Below are 20,280 nucleotides of genomic sequence, written 5' to 3'. Positions count from 1 at the left end.
TAGAATGAAAAGAACTAAATTAAGTTTATCTTTAGGAGACTTGTAGGAGGCTCCTATTCCCCCTTTTTGTTTATTTAGACAATTTTTTAAAGTAAGATGTGCTCTTTCCACAATGCCCTGTCCCTGAGGATTATAGGGGATGCCAGTGACTGATTGGATGTTAAATGTTTGTAAAAACAACCGGAAGCTTTTGGAAGTATAAGCAGGACCATTATCTGTTTTAATAACTTTAGGTATGCCCCAGCCAGCAAATGCTTGTAGGCAGTGTTGAATGACATCTTTTACCTTTCCTCCAGAATGAGCAGAAGCCATAATGACCCCTGAAGCAGTGTCTACTGACACATGTACATACTTAACAGTACCAAATTCAGAAATATGGGTTACATCCATCTGCCAAATATGACCAGGCAGCAGTCCCCTGGGGTTAACTCCAAAGGATTGTACTGGGATTAAAGGAGCACAATGTTGACAATTTTTTACTATTTGTCGAGCCATGCATTTAGATATAGGAAATTTTCTGCTCAAAGTAGTGGAATTTACATGAAATTTTTCATGAAAGAGTTTTGCTTGTTCCTCTATGGAAAAAACAAAGATCGATTTGGTGGCCATATCTACCAAGTCATTAGCATTGGCCAAAGGTCCTGGTAAATTAGAATGAGCTCTAATATGTCCTACATAGAATAGATGTTTACGCTGTAGGATAAGGTTTTGTAGCGTAGTAAAATAAGAAGCTACCGTGGACATGGAAGAAATATGAGGTACCGTTTCAAGAACCTGTAAAGCGTTAACGATATATAAGCTATCAGATAGAAGATTGAATGGCTGATTATCTGCTAATTTAAAGGCTAATATTACAGCTGCAAGTTCAGTAACCTGTGCGGAGTTGGGTGGAACTATTATGGTGTGAAGTTGTTTATTGATAAGTACTGCACCTACTCCATTTTTGGAGCCATCAGTAAAAATGGTTACACAGTCTTTAAGAGGCTGGACACTAGTCACTTTTGGAAAAACTATGGGAGTATTTTTACAGAATTGAATCCAGGGATGTTGGGGATAATGGTTATCGAACTGAGCTGAAGTGGAACAATATAATACTGACCAATCATCATCATTATTAATTAGCCATTTAATTTGCTGAGTGGAATAAGGAGTTATAATAATAGACGGATGGATTCCAAAAACAGTAATGCAAGATTCTATTCCCTTGAATATTACCTGAGCAATAGCTTGGGGATATGATTGCAATGTTTTAGCCGGAGAGCTAGGGAGATTTATACTTTGCAGAGGTCCTCCTTGCCAAACTATGCCAAAAGGGGTGTGCTTCTCTGAGATTATGATTAAACTTAATGGTTGAGTAGGATCACAACGATCAATGTAACACTGCTGAAGTCTATTCTCTACTAGTTGTAAGGATATCCGTGCTTCGGGAGTAAGTTTCCTAGGGGAATTCAAGTCAGGATTACCTTTTAATATATCAAATAAAGGTTTTAATTCCCCTGTGGATAATTTTAAATAGGATCTGATCCAGTTAATGTCACCTAAGAGTTTCTGAAAATCATTCAAGGTATTCAATTGATCTGTCCTGATGGTCAACCTTGTTGGTCTGACTATAGTAGCAGTGAGCCTTGTACCCAGATATTCTTGGATCTCCTCTAATTGTAATTTTTCAGGAGCTATCGTTAGTCCTCTCTTTTCTAATGCTTGAGTTATAAATTGTAATGCTTCTAACAAAACTTCTTTTTCTGGATGGCAAATAAGTATGTCATCCATATAATGATAAATCAACAATCTCTTAAACTTTTGTCTAGTAGTTGTTAATGCTTTATCTACGTATATTTGACATATAGTAGGACTGTTAGCCATACCTTGAGGCAACACGGTCCATTCGAATCTCTGGTCAGGCTGAGTGTGATTAAGAGAGGGCAAAGTAAAAGCAAATCTCCAACAATCATTTTTGTGTAAGGGTATAGAGAAAAAGCAATCTTTTAAATCCAGAATGATAGTAGGCCAATTTTTTTGGTAGTGCAGTGACAAGAGGGAGTCCACATTGGATGGGTCCCATAGGGTACATTTGTTCGTTTATGGCTCTTAAATCATGTAATAACCTCCATTTTCCTGATTTTTTCTTTGTTAAGAATATTGGAGTATTCCAAGGAGAGGTAGAATGTTGTAAATGACCTGCTTGTACCTGCTCTTGTACTAACTTATGAGCTGCCTCTAGCTTCTCTTTTGTTAGGGGCCACTGTGGAATCCAGCGAGGCTTATCATCTTTCCATATTATAGGGATTGATGGTTTATCAGTGGCCCCTAGGAAAAACCCAGTCCATGAGAATCATTTTTTGGTGGAAGTAAAGGCAGTGGTTGGGTAGATCCTTGACTATGTCTTCCTAATCCTTTTTTATCATCATAGTTCATATTTTGTAACATATTTCTTACAGGAGTCCCTTGGTAAGTCTGATCAGTGGTGAGTTTCATATCCATTTGCTGCAGGACGTCTCGTCCCCATAGGCTAATAGGAACATTACAGACATATGGCTGAAATATTCCTGTGTGTCCCTCTGTATCTTTCCACGATAATGAGGAAGCACTTTGATTGGGGCTTTCTGCTACTCCTAAGCCTCTCAAGCTCTGAGCTGCTGTGATCAATGGCCAGTGCTTTGGCCAGACCATTGCGCTAATAATACTTTTGTCTGCTCCTGTATCTAATAAACCTGTAAATTCCATATTTCCCACTTTTAATTTTAGGAGGGGCCTCTGTCCCATATCCATAGTAAGGTTTATTAAAGTGGTTCCTGTTGATCCAAAACCTCCTTGTCTTTTATTTGTATTTTTACTGGGCCACAAAGAATGTTGACTGGGCAATATAAGCATTTGTGCAATGCGATCCCCTGGAGAGATGACCGTAATTCCTTTTGGTGAAAAGACCAAGGCTTTTATTTGTCCAGTGAAATCAGGATCAATAACCCCTGGGTGTACTATAAGTCCTTTTAGTGTTGAGGAACCTCTACCTAGTAATAGTCCTACACTGTTCTGTGGGATTTTTTCATGCCAATCAGTATCAATCATCTGCACCCCCATATCTGGGGTTAGTATGAGTCTGGAGGTGGCACAGATGTCCAATCCGGCACTTCCTGAGGTGGCTCTGCGCTCCCCTTCTCTGTGGGAGGATACCACCGTCGGGGAACTTGTTGAATTACCCCGTATATTTGTTGCGGGCCCCGGGGAGGACCCTGTCTCCCGTTTTTTTGAAGTTTAGGATTCAACCCTAGGAAATTATCCTCCCTATCTCTAATAGGCTGACAGGCACTATTCCAATGACTTCCTCTTCTGCATCTTGGACATAGCCCAGGTCTGGTTCCCAGGTTATTCTTTGTATAGATGTTCCCACCCCGGGCAAAGGGTGGCCTTTTGTTTGGACAAGTGGCTTTTAGATGTCCCTTCTGTCCGCACACAAAACATGATCCTAAAGGCTCTTTATTAGTTCTTGAAGAGAACCTCCCCTGGGCTTGTGCAAGTGCAGCAGACAACAAGGTGGTTTGTCTGTCTATGGCTGCTACAAAGGCACTGCTCTGCGCCGAAGTATCATTTACATCTCTACACACTTTTAAGTAGGCGGACAAGTCTTTGTTTCTCCATGGTCTTATGGCCTCCCTACACCACCTGTTAGCTTGTTCGTAAGCCAACTGTTTTACTAGGGGCATGGCTTGCTCTGCATCTCCGAAGATGCGTGATGCTGTTTGAATTAGCCTATCGACAAAATCCGCATAGGGCTCACTATTCCCTTGAGTTACCTTTGACAACTGGCCCTGCAAATCTCCTGCTCCTTGTAATGTTTTCCAGGCCTTGGTTGCAGCCACGGCAATTTGCGCATAGACTGCTGGATGATAATTAAGCTGTGCCTGAAGGGTTTCATAAGGTCCTACGCCCATAAGCATGTCCCTATCGATTTGGGGATTCCCCGCTGCTGCATTTCGGCGGGCGGTATCCGTAGATATTTCTTGCCATGATGTTTTCCACATAAGGTACTGTCCCCCAGACAGAGCGGCCCTAGCAAGATTAGTCCAGTCCTGGGGCACTAAGTTTAATGATGTCAAGGTATCTACTAAGGCTATAGTAAAAGCTGACTGAGGACCATATGTGTTAACTGCTTCTTTTAACTGTTTCACTATTTTAAAGTCTAAGGGTTGGTGGAATCTTTGATTTTGAGCATCCTCAAAAACAGGATACGCTACAGATCCAAGATGACTCCATTCTGAGCGTAATCCGAAGCCGGACGCTTCATGAGGGGGTTCCCTATTTATGGGAGGTGCACTAGGCAACACGGGCACTAGAGGGGGCTTTTTATCTAGTCTTAATCTTTGTACTCTTTTTTCCAGTTCCTCTCCTGATAATTCCCCTTCCGATAGTTCCTCATCTGAGTTAGTTCCTTTTTCTGAATTTTGAGAAAGATATGAGCGTTCCTCTTTTATTTCTTCCAAAACCTGTCTTCCCTCAGCTAAAGGCTCGGTGAGTGAAGGTTTTTTGTTTTTATCTTGCAGACAGGATTTAATAAGAGACCAAATAGCCATAGTGCCTACTGGCAAAGGATTTTGCCTATCCGCTATACGAAGGTCTTTCCCCAGCTGTTCCCACTGTAGGGTATTCAAAAGGCCCTCATCCAAAAACCAAGGGGAAATCCTTTCCACAGTATCAAAAAATACTTTAGCTGTTTTTTCCTTTAATGGCGTCCCATGGTTTTTTAATAACTCTCTGAGGGACTGCTGCATTCTGAATTTAGACGTTTCAGACCCCATTGTTACTAATTTAAATAGCTTTAGTTATGGCAGTTACAAAATCAAACAGTGGCCTAGCTGCCAGGAGCAACGAGATTATTGAAAGGAAAACTATCAAGTGTGCATTAGAATTTTTATAGCGGCTTTTCACGTACTACCTACACCCTAATTGGACCGCTTCAAACGTGTTTCTACTTTCACTTTAATTAGACCGCGTTCCACGCGTCAGGACCGCCGACGGCGCATCCCGATACCTTTTAACCCGCGTTCCACGCGTCAGGACCGCTAATGGCGTATCCCAATACCTTTTGACCCGCGTTCTACGCGTCAGGATCCCGATACCTTTTAACCCGCGTTCTACGCGTCAGGACCGCTGATGGCGCGTCCCGATACCTTTCAACCGGACCGCACTCCGCGTGTCCCCAGGACCGCTGATAGCGTATCCTGATACCCTTTAACTTTTTTATAACCGGTTTAACTTGTATACAAAAAAAATTTTTCAAATATCTTACCTTGTTTTCTTTTATAAGGCCTTCATCTTCCCTTCATGTCCCGGGTCTTGGCACCAGTTATCGCGCTCCCTCTGCCCGCAGAGAGAGACACGACAAACGTCTGAAGCTTTGGAAGTTTATTATGTACAGTCCCTCTCCTACACTTCCCTTACTCCTAGCTTCCGCGCACTCCCAGCTTCTCTTCTCTCAGCTTCTCCCAGCTTCCGCGCACTCTCAGCTTCCAGCTCAGCTTCAGCCTCCGTCTCCGCCGCTTCTTCCACTTCTGCCTCTCTACTCTCCCACCCACCAGGCTTATATACACTTCAACCAATCAGGGGAGAGTACACGAGGTAAACGCGGGCAGCTGCAAGCATAGGATAGGTACACGAGGGGGGCATGCTCTAGTCACATCGTTAACTAGCCAATCATTGGAATTCGCTGGTTGTTTACTGTATAGTTGGCCGCTTTTGGCTCAGCGTCAGGCGCCATCTTGACCATGCCCAAGGCTGGGGGTCCTGGAAACCCCGACACTCTAGCTTCTAGCTCTGTTGGTTTCCCTCCAGAGACAGTAAGCAACCACAGATAGGGGCTTTCTTCTAGCCTTCCCAGGGTCTTCAAAGTGGAGTCCTTCTTGTCCCCTTCACCAGCACCTGATACTCTTTGGTGGTGCTAGTCCCATGGGGCCCCCTTGCCATCTTTACCAAGGTTCTAGTTCCTTCTATATAGTCCTGGGCTCCCTTCACACTGCAATCTCCATTTTCTTCTTGTGGCTGTCAGGCTGGTATATACTGATCTCTGTGTTGTTCCTCTGACTGCTTTCTCAGTCCTCCCTGAGTAGTCAATTTTCATTATGCCCTCTTTGAAGTAACAGAAATGGTTTTCTTTTCCTAACTGGTATACCTAATAAATATTCTAAGTGTATGTGCCTTAGACCTGTCAGCTTTTTGGACATAGGAAAAAGGATCATTTTTGTTTGTTTTTTGTTTTTGTATAATTCACTAAGAAATATTCTTGAAATGATTTTGGACCTAATTTTAAGGAATTTTTAAGAAACCAGATTCTCACCATTGACATCCAAACAGTTGTATTTACAATGGTGATGATTTTCTCTTCCTAACCCTGGTATGCCTGAAATTTTCTTTCGAACCTTATGTTTAGAACTGTTTGCCTACTGCATCCTCACAGTATTCCGTAATTAAATGATGTTTCCCTTGGGCATCTAAGCAGTTTTGGCTTGGTCCCTATTCTTACTTGGCAGTGATTAGTAGAACTGATTGAAGGAAATATGATGTAGCCAGTCATCAAAAACTTTATTGTAAACAAACTTGTCAAATGAAAAATTTTACAGAAGTTTTGCACACTCCCGGAATTGACTCCTAGAAGTTCCTTTGGTACTGTTTTCTGTTGTGTTATCTTCTGTAGAAAATTTCCTTTTGAAATTGCCTCCCCCAAAGACTGTGCTGCAGCATGGATTCCCTGAGATACAGACTCTGGCATGGAGCAGTACAGGAAGGGGTTTTGCTGGGGAGGGCTCTTGTGACCCACATCTGCAAAATTGTGAGGGACACTGGGCAGAGGGAGAAGCTGTACTGCTGCACGGTTGCAAAAGCAATCAATGCTACCCTTTGGGACTATAGACCTGAGATAGTGTTGCCAAGAGATTCCAAATCAGTCATGGAATGTGGGTTACTCCCTGGATGACGTGTGAACTCTCAGGAGAGGCAGGGTCCAGCAGTTGAGGGATGTACTGTCAACAGTAACTCTTCTAGCATCTGCAGGATGAGCACCTCATGCAGAAGTGGATCCATAGTGGACTATAGTGTCCTGTACAAGTGGTATAGTGAAAGTTCCTGGGGGCCCAAGGTCCTTCCTTTTAAGTACATATGGGAGTGCATTGTGATTGTATATTCACATGTCAGTCTAAGACCAGGCTCCGGCATCCAGAAGAAACATGGTATTCAGTAGGCCCTGGATAAATGTTGAAGTTAGTGTAGGAAAGGGGTTTGCTTCTCCTAGCTATTGTAGTGAGCATGGAATTTAATGTGTACTACTGTCCTCCAAAAATAGGGTCAAACAATTGTTTTCAGTTTTGTTCTGGAGAAGCTACATGACTTAGGCTCTGGAGAAAAATCCATGGAGGACACATTTTGGAAAGAGTGGAAAACCTCAAAATGTACCTACCAGATGCCCTGATTATAAACAGGCACAGAGAAGCACAGGCTGAGAGGGACAGTGCCCACAGCACTGGACAGATGCTCCCTGGGCATTGTTTCCCTGCAGTTGCTCAGAGATGTGACTCTGGCTGGCACTTAGCACAAGCTTCCATAGCTGCTGCTGCTTCCAACTGTCCCCAAAATCAACCAGCCCTTGAATCACCACCAGTCAGGTAAGAAAAAAAGTTGAAAGGCGGCAACATCAACAGGAAATAAAACATTTTTATTGAATATCCAGGTCATATGGTAAGTCATTTTTAACAACGATCAGAAAACTACTGTGGAATTCACTACACAAAGTGAAACAAAATTTAAACCACCTCATCAAAAAATGAAGGTAAAATACAGCTAAAGTAGTGGGCTCGCGGGCCACGAGCCTTATGGCAGAAGAAAACACCCCAACATTTCTACAAGACACAGAAAACCCACACATAGAAACACTCAAGCAGGCAGTAAATATACACAAAGGCAACTAGGATCTTTCTAGGGCATCAGATTCTAATACTTTACACAGCTTTGTCAGAAAGGTACATGTGGCTTATCTGTAGATGAATCTTGGTCATAAAGCAGGTTCGGTCACCAACTTGTGAGAGATGACATAGTACCAACTAATTCTACGGTGACAATCTCATGTTGGCAGTGTTGCAAGAGAATGCATTACCAGTACTTTCTTGCAGGAAGTAATGTCTGCTCGGCAGCTTGAACCTGCTTGTTTTAAAATGTTGTTTCATTGTGCACAACTCAAAGCTGAAGACGGTGAAGTTAAATGTCAGTTTCTGGTATTTAAGGAATTTCTAAAAGTCAACTCCCTCTCTTTGGTAGGGTTTGGTCCTTTAAATTGGAATGAGTCTCATTTGAATTGTGTTTAAACTGATGTCTGATCTTACATTATGACTTGTGCATTTTCTATTATCTGTGTGTGTGTCAGTTTTAAAGAAGTACGAACCATCAGCAGAAGGAGATACCATTCTCCTTTTGTCCTTTGTGTCTGTTTCATTAGTAAAGAGTTTGCTGTGATGGGGTAAAATGTGAAAGGGCTTGTCTCTTCTTTGATGAGGAAAGAAAAATGACTGGGGTTCTAGTTTTATTGAGAACAGCCAACCCCATATTTAAAGTCTACCTTCAGCCCTTTTTTTAATTCTCTTGAGTTTTTTTTCAAAACATGGAGTGATATCCTTGAAGACTGAACATGAGGCCTCCATTGAACAAAATCCTCCATTGGATTTTGGTAAGTGTGAAGATAAACTCTCACTTCAGAGCATCACTGTTTGCTGTGACCTTGAAGTTAAAACCGGTCACAGAGGCAAGTGAGAGAAAAGACTAGAAGCAGCACGGCATAGATAGCAGGCTGCCCTTCCACAAGTGGCTGTCTGCTATAGTGGGGGAAAGTATGGAATATTGCACAGTGCTTGACAAAATGCTGTGTGTTCCACCGCAGTCGACGCGTCCTTCTTGTCCTATGCATAGCTTTTCAGTTCTGAATTGGTCCTTTGTAATGAGAACTGTTTGTGCTACACACACCTTGGGCAGTGCAGTAGAAGGGAATGGCAGTATTGTTACAATATCACTACGGAGTAAGTTGAGTGCTATCCACTGAGGAAACTACGTGTCTAAGCACACACGGCAGTCACAGTGTTACACAGAGCAGTCCTTTAAGACTCATATGGAATGACTAATAGCTTCATAATAGTGCCAATTACTACATAATAACATTGAAAACATTTAAAAACTCCTCCTAAATCAAGCATCTAGTGTACATAAGAGGTTGCTTCAGTTTTCTAGAACTTGTTCTTGGTTTTGTTTCACCCTTGTTTAAAGGACAAATTAAAACTTATTTAAGTAAAAAGAGCATATAAAAAGATCACTAGCTGTCTGTTTTGGCTTAATTGAAGTGCATTCAGAACTATGGCTAATTGTTTTTTTTTTTTTTTTTTTTTTTTTTTTTCATCTTTTGATGGGATTACAATACTGTCTGTTTACCACAAAGTAATTTTGTGTAATAAGCACAGATTGCTGTGTTAAAAATATTCTGCATTCCTTCTAATCTGGTTTTGTATAATAAAATATTTTGTTACAAAGTCTAATGTGCAAACCTTTTGGAATCATTATAGGTGTGAAATCTGGAAGAGAATTCACAGGATGCACATTTTATATAAAGGTGATAATGGAGAGCTATTTTTTCTTTTTAAATAGGCAATATTTCAGAAATGCTGACTTCTCCCCTCAGTTTCTCCTCCCCCACCCGTCCCCAAACAAATGTGTGCACCACACACACACATACACACTCATGCTCACACGCACACGCATACACACGGAACACCTTATCTTGTCATTACTCTACATGCAGTAATGTGAATTCATTGACTCCTGTTCTGTTGCTTCCTCAAATACAAGAGTGAAGCCATGATTTTAGCTTTGTAGATATGTACAGACAGATGCTATTCTGGTTCGTGGCTATGCTTCCTTGAGGTCAGCCTGGATGCTCCTCAGATCATGCTATTTTGCCTGTGAAAGAATTCTACAACATTGGAGTCACCCACTGAATTTGTGGTGGAAGCGTATCTTGGTACTCAAATGATTCGATAGAAAGCTCAGGTTTAAGTTGTCCTTTAAGATGTCAGTTTAACTGTACTAGTGCCTTGCAAGTTGATATTTTTGCTGGAATGCAGACGATACTATATTTACCATATAATATATTATCAGCTCTCCTATATCTCAGTCAATTTACATAGTTTAAAATAGAACATCTTATTAAAAACATCTAGATATACACATATTAGGAAACACAACATACAAATACACAAACTAGAAATAAATCTTTAGCATACTGGTATATACAACAGTGATACAATAAATAATTTCAGTCATGCTCTATCTACACATCATATTGCTTAAAAGAAGAGTAGATTTGGAGGGCAGTGGTATGATGAAGGGCATAAGGGCTCTCTACACTTAAGTTTGTGCAAATTAAAACAGGATTTGAAGTACCACTGAATTGTGTTAGGAATGCATGGCTGGAAAGATGAAAGGACCCATATTACTGAGGTATTTACAGATACTGGCTAAAGAGCACTATGTGGGCAAACGCAGAAAGGCTTCTTCTTCCCTTTACTTCTTGACCGCCAGCATGGCATCGACTTCCTCCTCCACCTGTAGGGTGTGCCACTGGGCAATGGGTCGCCTGGGGTTGGCCAGCATGTCCGACCAGTGTCGCAGCTCCGCGCCAGTGCTGTTGTAGCCCACAAAGACTTTGCCGATGGCATCGTTCTTGCCAATCTTGTCATAGTCCAAAACAGTTACCACCACTTGCACTTTCTGAAAGAGGGCACAAAATGAATAGACGTCACCTTGCTCTAGAGAGACGGCCCTATTACAATGCTTCCTTGGGAGCTGAGGAAACGGAAATAAGAAGTATCAATCTGCAACCACCAGGATGAGACTGAAAATGACCTGCATATGAAAACCTGAATTGAATCTTTATTTTTCCATTACTACCTCATCATCACCCCCATCATCACTATGGCTGTAATCTCAATATTTGAATGTTCATTTTTATTATAGGTATTGCACTATCTTGAGTCTCGTATATATGAACTCAATTGTTTCTCGTGATAGATCCTATTGACTTGCAATTATACAGATAAGGATGCCTGAAGCTCAGAGAAGCTATATAACATGTCTGAGATTGCATAAGGAATGAGTGAGTTAGTTTCCAGAGCCTGTGCTATAAACCACCTGAGCCACATCACATTACCCTTTCAATCCACTGTCTCATCAGTGAGAATTCCAGCATTAGCAATAGGCCATTATTTGCCATTGGTATTGTTTTGATTAAAAATCTCCAAGTAGCCATGTGCTCTCCTCTCATTTCAGGAAGAAATAGCTGGTATTTTTATGTAAAACTAATATAGAATATCAGTTAATCATATGATGATTATGAACATAAAATGTGGCAATATAGTGAAAGTCTTTAAAAAATAGTAACTAAAAAAGATTTTTTTTCATCATACATTCTCTAATAAGCATTTATGAAGTAACTACTATGTATCTGACATCAAATGGATATAACCTTTTAGGGCACACAGGATTAACCTCAATGATTTAATCAGATTGTGAAGGTCTATTTAGTAACTTACTTTTTTGGACTACCTGAACTGATGAAAACAAGCCCATATTATTATGGTATGGAAGATACACTACTTAAGGCACATTTCAGTTTTACTTTCTACATAATGAATTTGCTTAGTCAGAATATGTGATGGCTCCTATCTAAAAACTGAATGTAAAGAAAAAAAGAAAGAGTTTAAAATAAAATAGAACATATAACATTTTGTGGTCAGAATAATTGAGCAGAAAATGTAATTATAAAACGACAGGCCCAGATGAGGATCCAGCTGAGTAATAGCCCTTTAGTGGACTTTGTACAGTGAGGACTGAATTATTGTCCCAATGTACTGAGAGATGACACTGTTGTACATCTTCTGAACTGAGAAAACAATCACTTCTGAAAGTGGAATTCAGAATGTAAAATGCAACCCACTGGCAATAAAGGAGACAGTGTTCTTTGTGCTGCCTTGCAGTGATTCCCACTGTTGAGAAAATTACCATACTGCTCGTACTGAAGCCAAGGACAAGGTGGTATTTGTTGACTGTCGATTCTCTGAACTTGTCCCAAGCAAGTTCATCAGGATATAATCACATTTCAAGGAGTGGGGTGGGGGGACGTTATGCACAAAGGCTTTTCAGAGTTTGAAATAAGTCCTGATTATTCCACTGAGTAATAAATTAGTTAGTGGCACTTCAGACAAAATATCCTTCCAATGGCCTTGGATTACAATGACCCTGGATTATAATTATAACTTATTATAAAATAATGCAGTTTATTTTTCTTTCTTTTTTTTGGTGGGGATGGGTAACTTCACATGATTTTAGAAATCAGCAAATTATGCTTTTTTCATAATATATTTCAGAAGGATTGAGAAAGATAGAAGACATAATTTTATACCTCCAGGATCAGGGAAACCTAAAATGCTTTTTTATCATATGAAACACTCAATTATTTTCTCTAGGGAAATGCAAAGATTAGGAAAGAACAATTGGCCCAAGGAGCAGAGAAGGAGGGATGCCTTCAGAAGAGAGCTCCTTCTTTGCATGTCTGATGCACACTCCATTGGGCTCAGGGTCCCCCTCTTCCTTTTAAAATGTTTTCTCAAAAACCCAAAATGTGTCTTGTTTTTAATGTACTTCACTTTCAATACATTTGTATTTGCTGCGATTTGCAGTTGAAATTTATTTTCAAAGTACAGAATGATAAAGGAGAAAAGTTTACAACAGGATTTTTCATCTCAGTGACCTGCTTTGTATTGTTTTGTGGAATTAAAAAATAAAATGCCAGGAGGTGTTAGTTTCCATAGGAATAAGGTCTTAGAACGCAAGGGTTCACTGAACAAATATTGCAAAATAAATTCTTCAAGAAAATTGATGTCTTAGCAGCTTGCCAGTGGGTTCAAAGCAGTGTGGGTTCACAGGTCCAGGCTACTGAGAACCAGTGTCCCTTGTGATGTCATTTATTTATATAAAAACTGTTAAAAGTAAATAATTATGCACAATTTGCCACCATGTGAAAATGCATATGAGAAAGCTTATCTAAATACATGAACCAATGTGAGAATGCTGGGGTTAATTCTTATTTTTGGTCATGTAAAACTATCCTACTTTCTCTTTGGATACTTTAAATAATATTAGTTAAAAATAAATTTTTGGAGCCTTCTATTGATATGTTGTACTAAGTCCAAATGCAGGTTTGGTGCCAATGATGCTCTCATACACCCACAAAATCATTAGCTTGTGGTCAATTGTCAATAAACTTTTGCTGATTGTTTGCCTTCCTTAAAAAATAAAAAATAAATAAAATATAACTTCTCTACTAAGCACAGGTAGCTGTTTAAATTTTCTTCTCAATAACTTGAAATTAAATAACATTCCTCAGTCAATTAGTAACTAAAGTGACCATTGTCGACTACCATATTGGGCAGCATGGGTGACAAAACATTTCCATAATCACAGAGAGTGGGACAGTGCTGGCATATATTTAATATTATTGTTAAATTCATTTTGTAAGACAGTGTTAATTTTAAAAAGAGATGACAACACAGAATAGTAACAATGATGGAAACCCTTGAGAGTATTCCTATGGGCTAGATTGTTCCAAGTGCTTTTATATGCATAATCTTGCTTTGATATAAATTCTGTTATTATTCCTGTTTTATATATGAGAGGGAGTTCTAAGCTTCGGTTTGCCTGTAGATAAAATTAGGACAATAATTGTATGTGCAAAGTTATTGTAATTGTGTGCGTAAAGTTATTGTAAAGATGAGATTATCCATGTAAAGTGCTTAACTTGGACCTACGCACATAACATACAACAAATTGAGCTATTATAGTAGCTTTCTTCATTGAACAAAAGTGTATTTCATTCATAAGATAGTATATTTTAGGAAAAGATTAAAAGTAAATAAAGATTTGCTAACTTTTGTTATTTTGGATATTTAGAAAGTTCCATGTTCTATTTATTTGTGTCTGTTCTTCTCCTTTAAGACATGGGCAAACCTACCATATGGTGTTATGGTGTTAATACCACTGCAAACATAGAAAGACATAAACTATTTAATAAAATGTAAAAAATAGTATTGTTTTATGCAATTTGAGTCCTTGATACCCATTAAAGACTAGCAAGAAATAGTCCATAATTATTGGATGTGACCTTTGACCCTTGACAGATGTGAAAATGGGGTGAGAAAATTTAAGTATTTTTTAAATCCCTAAATAAAAGTATCATAAATTATCATTTATGATAATTAACAAGGGCTACAAAAACATCTTATTTGGATACATTAAGATATTTTGGGCTACTTTCTACCATAATTGTTGTTTAAGCAATTAAGTCTCCTTCATTACAAAAATACTTATCTATTCCAAATCAGGCACAGGAAGACATATTTAAATAGCTAAGATACAACTTAGCCAAATTTTTCCATTGTTAATTATCTTTCAATAAGAATTCAAGATGATGCATATTTAGTATCATTCAAAATTTCTTCTTATCTCTTTTTTTTTTCTCTAAAGATGTCATAAGAAGAATTTCTTTTTATGGCTGGGGAATAAAGAGTGCAAGCTCACTTTCTCCTGACCTTTAAACCTCAAAGATGAACTTTTTGAGTTAGCCGAGTCGTTCTGCTGATTTTCTATTTTTCACCTTGCTTCTGCTGAGCAGGAGGCCAGCTGCTTTTTGGCTGAGGAAGTAGCACATTCTGTGCTGTGTATTTTGTCATACGTCCCTTGATGCAGCTCAAGCATCAGATGGGCATGGCAACAGGAATGGCAGTTCTAACCATGGCATGGACACTGATAAAGGTTTGCGCGGATCACTTGTGTGGTCTGAAGGAATGAAATTGAATGGAAGGACAAAATTACGTCTGACATTACCTGGATTTGCTCAAAAGGTACTTCAAAGCTGAAAGACTCATTGTAGTAGGGGTTAAGTGTATTCTTTTTAATTGTTGTCTTTTTCTTCTTCAGTCTCTTGCCATTCTGCATCAGATGAATCTTTACATAAGGATCTGAAAAACAGACACAAAAAGTTTAGAAGACACAGATTTTAGATCATAATTTAACTTATAAAAGGATCATGTATTCCCAACAGATGATTGAAAAGCATGTATTTAGTATTTCTTAAAATTTAAGCATATTTTTATTGGAAGATTTTAAGTAACCTGGGGGTATGCTTTTTGCCATGCTATTTGAATATTTACAGTTGAATTTTGAAGATGAGAGCAGTGGTGTGATGGTAAGCCAGCTCTTTGGAAAAAACAGTCTTGACTTAGCAATTTGCAGATTTCTGTGGCATAAGTATGCTCACCAGAGCCGATTTCAAGCCACAAATGGTTTAACAACCAGCTTGTAAAGTCCCCGAAAATTTAACAATTGCCTTCTGTGAGTTGGCAGAGGGCTTGGCTGCAGCACATGACTGCATGGGAATAGAACTTGACCGAGAGGACAAAGGAGCCATGCCGTTTGTTCTTTTTTCATTTACTCAACCAATATTGGTTGAGTGCCTAAGAAGAGCCTCAGGGGTGCTGCAGTGAACACAAGAGCCCTTCTCTGTCTTCAGGATGGACTTCAGATTTGTGGGGGGAATAAGAAGCTTGTGAAGAATGAGATACATGTGAATTAGAAGTTGACAAGAGTGCGTGGAAGAAAGGAGCAGTAGAGATCTGATAGCGAATATGGGGGATGATATAATGAGTGATAAGTAGGAATGATGTTGTTAAGCTGTTCAGGTCAGGCCTCTGTGGAGGTAACATTTCAGTCCAGATGTTGTGAAGGGTCTCTAGATGTCAGTGCGCTGAGATCTAGACCTTGTTCTTGTCTCCCTAACTACAAAGTCCTTTAAATGGAAATACACCTACCTAACTATGAGTCATACATGTGCTTATGTTTGAGAGAGAGATAGAGACAGAGACAGAGAGAGACAGAGAAGACAGGGAGAGCTGAATATTCCTAGGTAGGAAAGGGTTTCATTCAAGTGTGCAAGGAAAGGAGAAGAGGCCACAAAGAGGTAATGAGAAAAGGGTTGAAGAATTTTCTGGGCATTTTCCCTGAAGCCTCATTAGGCAAAGGTAGTCATAAACAAGTCACTGGAGGGATGAGGGAGTTTCCACTGACAGCTCTCATTACTGACGGATGAATGACACCTTCAGGAACCAACACCCAGGATGGAAAGGAAAATGTGCCCACTGTTTTTCTTAAATGTTTTTCCATTTCATGTGTAATGCATGTTCATTATAGGAAACTATCAGAAGGCAATGATAAACAATCAAAAAAAATTTTTAAATCAACTAAAATAACCACTGCTAAGCCTTCCAAATTCTCTCTCCTCTTTTTTGGAACATGAGGAGTTGGAAGAAACATTACAATCTAGTCTAATGCCCACATATTTTTAGAAGAGAAAACTGCAGATAAAAAAGGGCTGTTTTTATCTCTCTCTCCCTACTCATGTTTGCTCAGTAGAACATAACTCCTGAAGGACAGAAACTTTGCCATATTTGCTCTTCGAATTTTTAAAAATAGTGACTCGCACAAATGCATTTTTTTTTTTTTTTTTTTTTGAGGGTTGGGGCGGGGATGGTGCTGGTGATTGAACCCAGGGCCTCACACATGCAGGTTGCCCTGATTCCTTGCTTAGCTCATTAGTAACTTTTTCATCCTGAGTCTAGACCTTGTTCCTGTCTCCTTAACCACTGACTAAGTCCTCTAAATGGAAATACACCCACCTAGCTCTGAGGACACAGAGGACACAGATTATTAAAAGCAAAGTTAATCTCTCCTAAAAAGCAGGCCTCTGTATAATTAAATTTGTTCTGTTTTGGGGGCTATTCTGCACAGCAAATTCTTGCCAGTTCACGGTTTCTTGGTGGCTTAGAAGTTCTGATGATCATATAAGACAGTGCAATTTTTTGGAAATAATAAAAGAGGCTGGAATGAGACTCACTAATGCTGTGGTTACTCTTCCTGAGTATAGGTAGTGCAGCTGCTGGACAACACGCGTGGCACCTCAACACCCGTAGGCTTTTGGAAACGTGGAAATAGCGTGGGGAAGTATGCAGGCTACAAAACTGCGCTCCTGCTCTCAGGCACTCTGTCCTCGTGGCTTGTGGATTCCTTCTGCTCCTGATCTCAGGCACTCAGAAACCTTCACCATCTGTACACTGACAACTCTTTTTCAACACTTTTAGATAATCCATGTTGCCACCAAAAGGGTACGACACTTGGGAGACTTTATTTCTTTTATTTGTTTTCATTTATCTTTAAAAAATAGTAGTTTTTTTTTTTTTTTAAACTTGGGTAGAAAGATCTTTTTTTTATGTCTAATTTTAATGACACACGACTAAATTTTCCAAAAACATGATAAACTGTGATCACAAAGGAGGCTCCTCATTCCCAAAAGAGTGATGAATGCATTTCCTGGCCTGCTTCCAGATTGTTTTCAGTCTGTTGCTTGCTTTTGTTATGGGTGTGTCACTACCATTCCTCACCCACCATTGTCAGGCTTTGTTTTTTGTTTATTTGAAATCACCCCTTGGCTGGACTTTATCTCCTTTCTGTCATAACAGCTCCTCTGACTTTTCAGGACACTGTAAGGACATTACTCTCAAACTTTTCTACGTTGGTAAGCCTTTTTAATATTCCCCATTGGGTGCTTTTGTTCCTAATGTTCACCATTATGGAAGGTAGTTCTCCCCAAGATGCTACATTCTAAACCTCAGAGCTGGGGAATGTGTTCTATGGCAAACACAAAACAAAACAAAAAAGAACCCACAAGCAAAACCAAACCAAACAAAAATGACAGGAAAAAAAAAAAAAAAAAAAACCCAAAACCAGAAAGACAAATCAAAACAAAAACCCCAAACCTTTGCAAATGTGATGAAGGTCAAGGATTTCGAGATGAGATCATTAGAGTATCTAGGAGGGCCTGATCTAATCACAGAGTCCTTAAGAAAAAGAACCTTTCCTGACTATGTTCAGAAAGAGATATGATAATAGAAGAAGGGTTAGATGTGGGTGTGGGAAGAGCAGAAGGGGAAAGTGATAGGGAGTGGTATTGGTCAAATTATATTGTTATATTGTGTGCATGTATTAATATGTAACAAGTCCCACCATTATGTACAACTGTAATGCACCAATAAAAAAATGTTTCTGATAGGGCCGGGGCTGTAGCTCAGTGGCAGAGCGCTTGCCTAGCATGTGTGAGGCACTGGGTTTGATTCTTAACACCACATAAAAATGAACAGATAAAATAAAGGCATTCTGTCCATCTACAACTACAAAAAAAATTTTAAAACTGCTTCTGATAAAATATCAATACAAAAGAGAAAAAAAGAAAGAAGTATCAGAGGCATGCCACATTGCTAGCTGTGAAGATGAAGGAAGGGGCCATTAACCAAGGAATGTAGGTGACCTCTTGAAGCTAAAAAAGACAAGGAAATAGATTCACCCCTAGAGAATTCCAGAAAGGAACACAACACTGCATAGTTTGATTTTAGCCCAGTGAGACTTGTGTCAGACTTCTTTTCAATAGTTTCTTCAATTCCAAAGGGGTGAATGTGAAAATACCAAGCTCACAGTCATGAAGATGAAATGGCGTTACTTCGGCCAAGGTGCTTGAGAGTGAGTCTGGCACATATTCCTATTGGTCATTATGGAAGTGAAAACTTGTAAGACAGATGTGTGAATCCGACTCCCTCCAACTCACTTTACTGACCTGGTGGCCACCCTTAGTGAACAGGGAAAAAGCCTCTTCTCATTTGCTTTACAAGTAAGACAAGCTCTGCTAAGTGCCATTTTTTTTTCTGGAAAGTAGTGTATCCATTCTAAGCAACCGGCTCACTAATGAAGAATTTAATCATGTAGGCAATAAAAGACAAAGATAGAATGTCTTTCACTACTGTCATATGAGGTAGTTTTAAGGGGTGAGATCTGAGACAAACTCAACATCCTGTTCAGTTTCCTCCTACCCTCAGAGTCAATAGATCAAATTAGGCATAGCTGAAAAGTTAAGCTTAGAGTTATAAATGGGAATCTTATTTCTGGGACTATTGAATAGTGTGAATCAAAATGATGATTTATTGAGTTCTCTTTCAAGATTCCAAAGCCAGCTTGTGTGGACACACTTGGGCATATTATGTATGAACTGTGTACTTTCCTTATGCTGCTAAACATGAGGACATGTAGAAACGGAATTCTTCAGCTTTGAGATTTGTTGTGCTGTCAGGGATGAGTTAATACCCATTGCTAGGAAGATGTAATATATATATTCCCTCTCTTATTTTTCCTGTTAATTCTTTTCTATTGTGAAAAACTTTTGTTTATTATTTCTTCTTTCTGGTTTCCGTTTAGTCATAGAGTTGATCCTTCCATCCTTCCTTCCTTTTCCATTTCTTCTTTCCCTTTCTTTTTTGCCCACTGTTTCCTATCCAGAGTGAAGGACAGGAAATTGCTGGGTTAAAGCTACAGTGATAGCACTGGTCAGATCATTTACAGTGCTTCAGCACCAAGACAATGGAAACTTACAACATTGTGTCCTAACCCAGGTAAGAGGACTGCAGAGAATCCCAGATGGTGATCAGATGAATGTTGGGGTCTTGCTAGCTCTTTTCAAGGATTGGAATATAGACCTTGTCTGACAGGTTTTATGATTGCTTTGTCAGCTCAGTCAATATAAGGATCTCTGAAGATGAAAGGCAATTTCATGGTTCTGCCTGTTGGGCAGCCCATGCTGAATGTATCAAGGGGTGGACAGTCTGTGGTCTGGTGCCATTATTTTTGTCTATTGTGTCTACATTCAAGCATTACTTTTGAGTGAAGGACTTTTCACATCCCTCATATTAATGTAGGAATTTTCAATGTATAGGTTTCCAATAACCAATTTCTAGAAGGCTGATCTGGCCTTGATGCTCTAAGTCTAGCTCTAGGTGGAATGAAATATCACCTCCACATAATCCTTGAGGCATTGCAGTCCATTCCACCCACCTACACCTGCTATGTCCTGGATATACTACATCTGCTAGCCTATCTCAGTCAGGGAGTAAGAAGGGCCACGACACATATATTCCTCTATTTCTAATCACTCCTAAGTACTGTACTTCTCAAGCACGCAACCGGGTTGTACAAAGGCTTAGTTGGTTTGATGAATTTGTGTTTGGAAGGGGTGGAAATAGGGAACTTGGGATTGGGGACCCCCAATCT

At 39.6% G+C, this 20,280-nt stretch overlaps 1 protein-coding gene across 5 annotated transcripts in view; it reads right to left on the bottom strand.

Moving 5' to 3' along the window:
- Nucleotides 1-7,680: 7,680 nt before the first annotated feature.
- Nucleotides 7,681-20,280, bottom strand: part of Syt1 (synaptotagmin 1) — a 512,448-nt gene continuing 499,848 nt past the window's right edge. For all 5 annotated transcript variants that reach the window (XM_047549411.1, XM_047549412.1, XM_047549410.1 and 2 more), the window contains 2 exons: nt 14,962-15,095; nt 7,681-10,791 (listed from right to left, as the gene is read on the bottom strand). In XM_047549411.1, the coding sequence (XP_047405367.1) occupies nt 10,585-10,791; nt 14,962-15,095 (341 nt within the window). In that variant the 3' untranslated portion in view covers nt 7,681-10,584. The remainder of the gene's footprint in view (nt 10,792-14,961; nt 15,096-20,280) is intronic.

Source organism: Sciurus carolinensis, chromosome 4 (genome assembly GCF_902686445.1).
Source record: "Sciurus carolinensis chromosome 4, mSciCar1.2, whole genome shotgun sequence".
NCBI classification, from domain to species: Eukaryota; Metazoa; Chordata; class Mammalia; order Rodentia; family Sciuridae; genus Sciurus; species Sciurus carolinensis.
The sequence above is the reverse complement of the archived record's forward strand: the minus strand, read 5'-3'. Positions and strand labels throughout refer to the sequence as shown.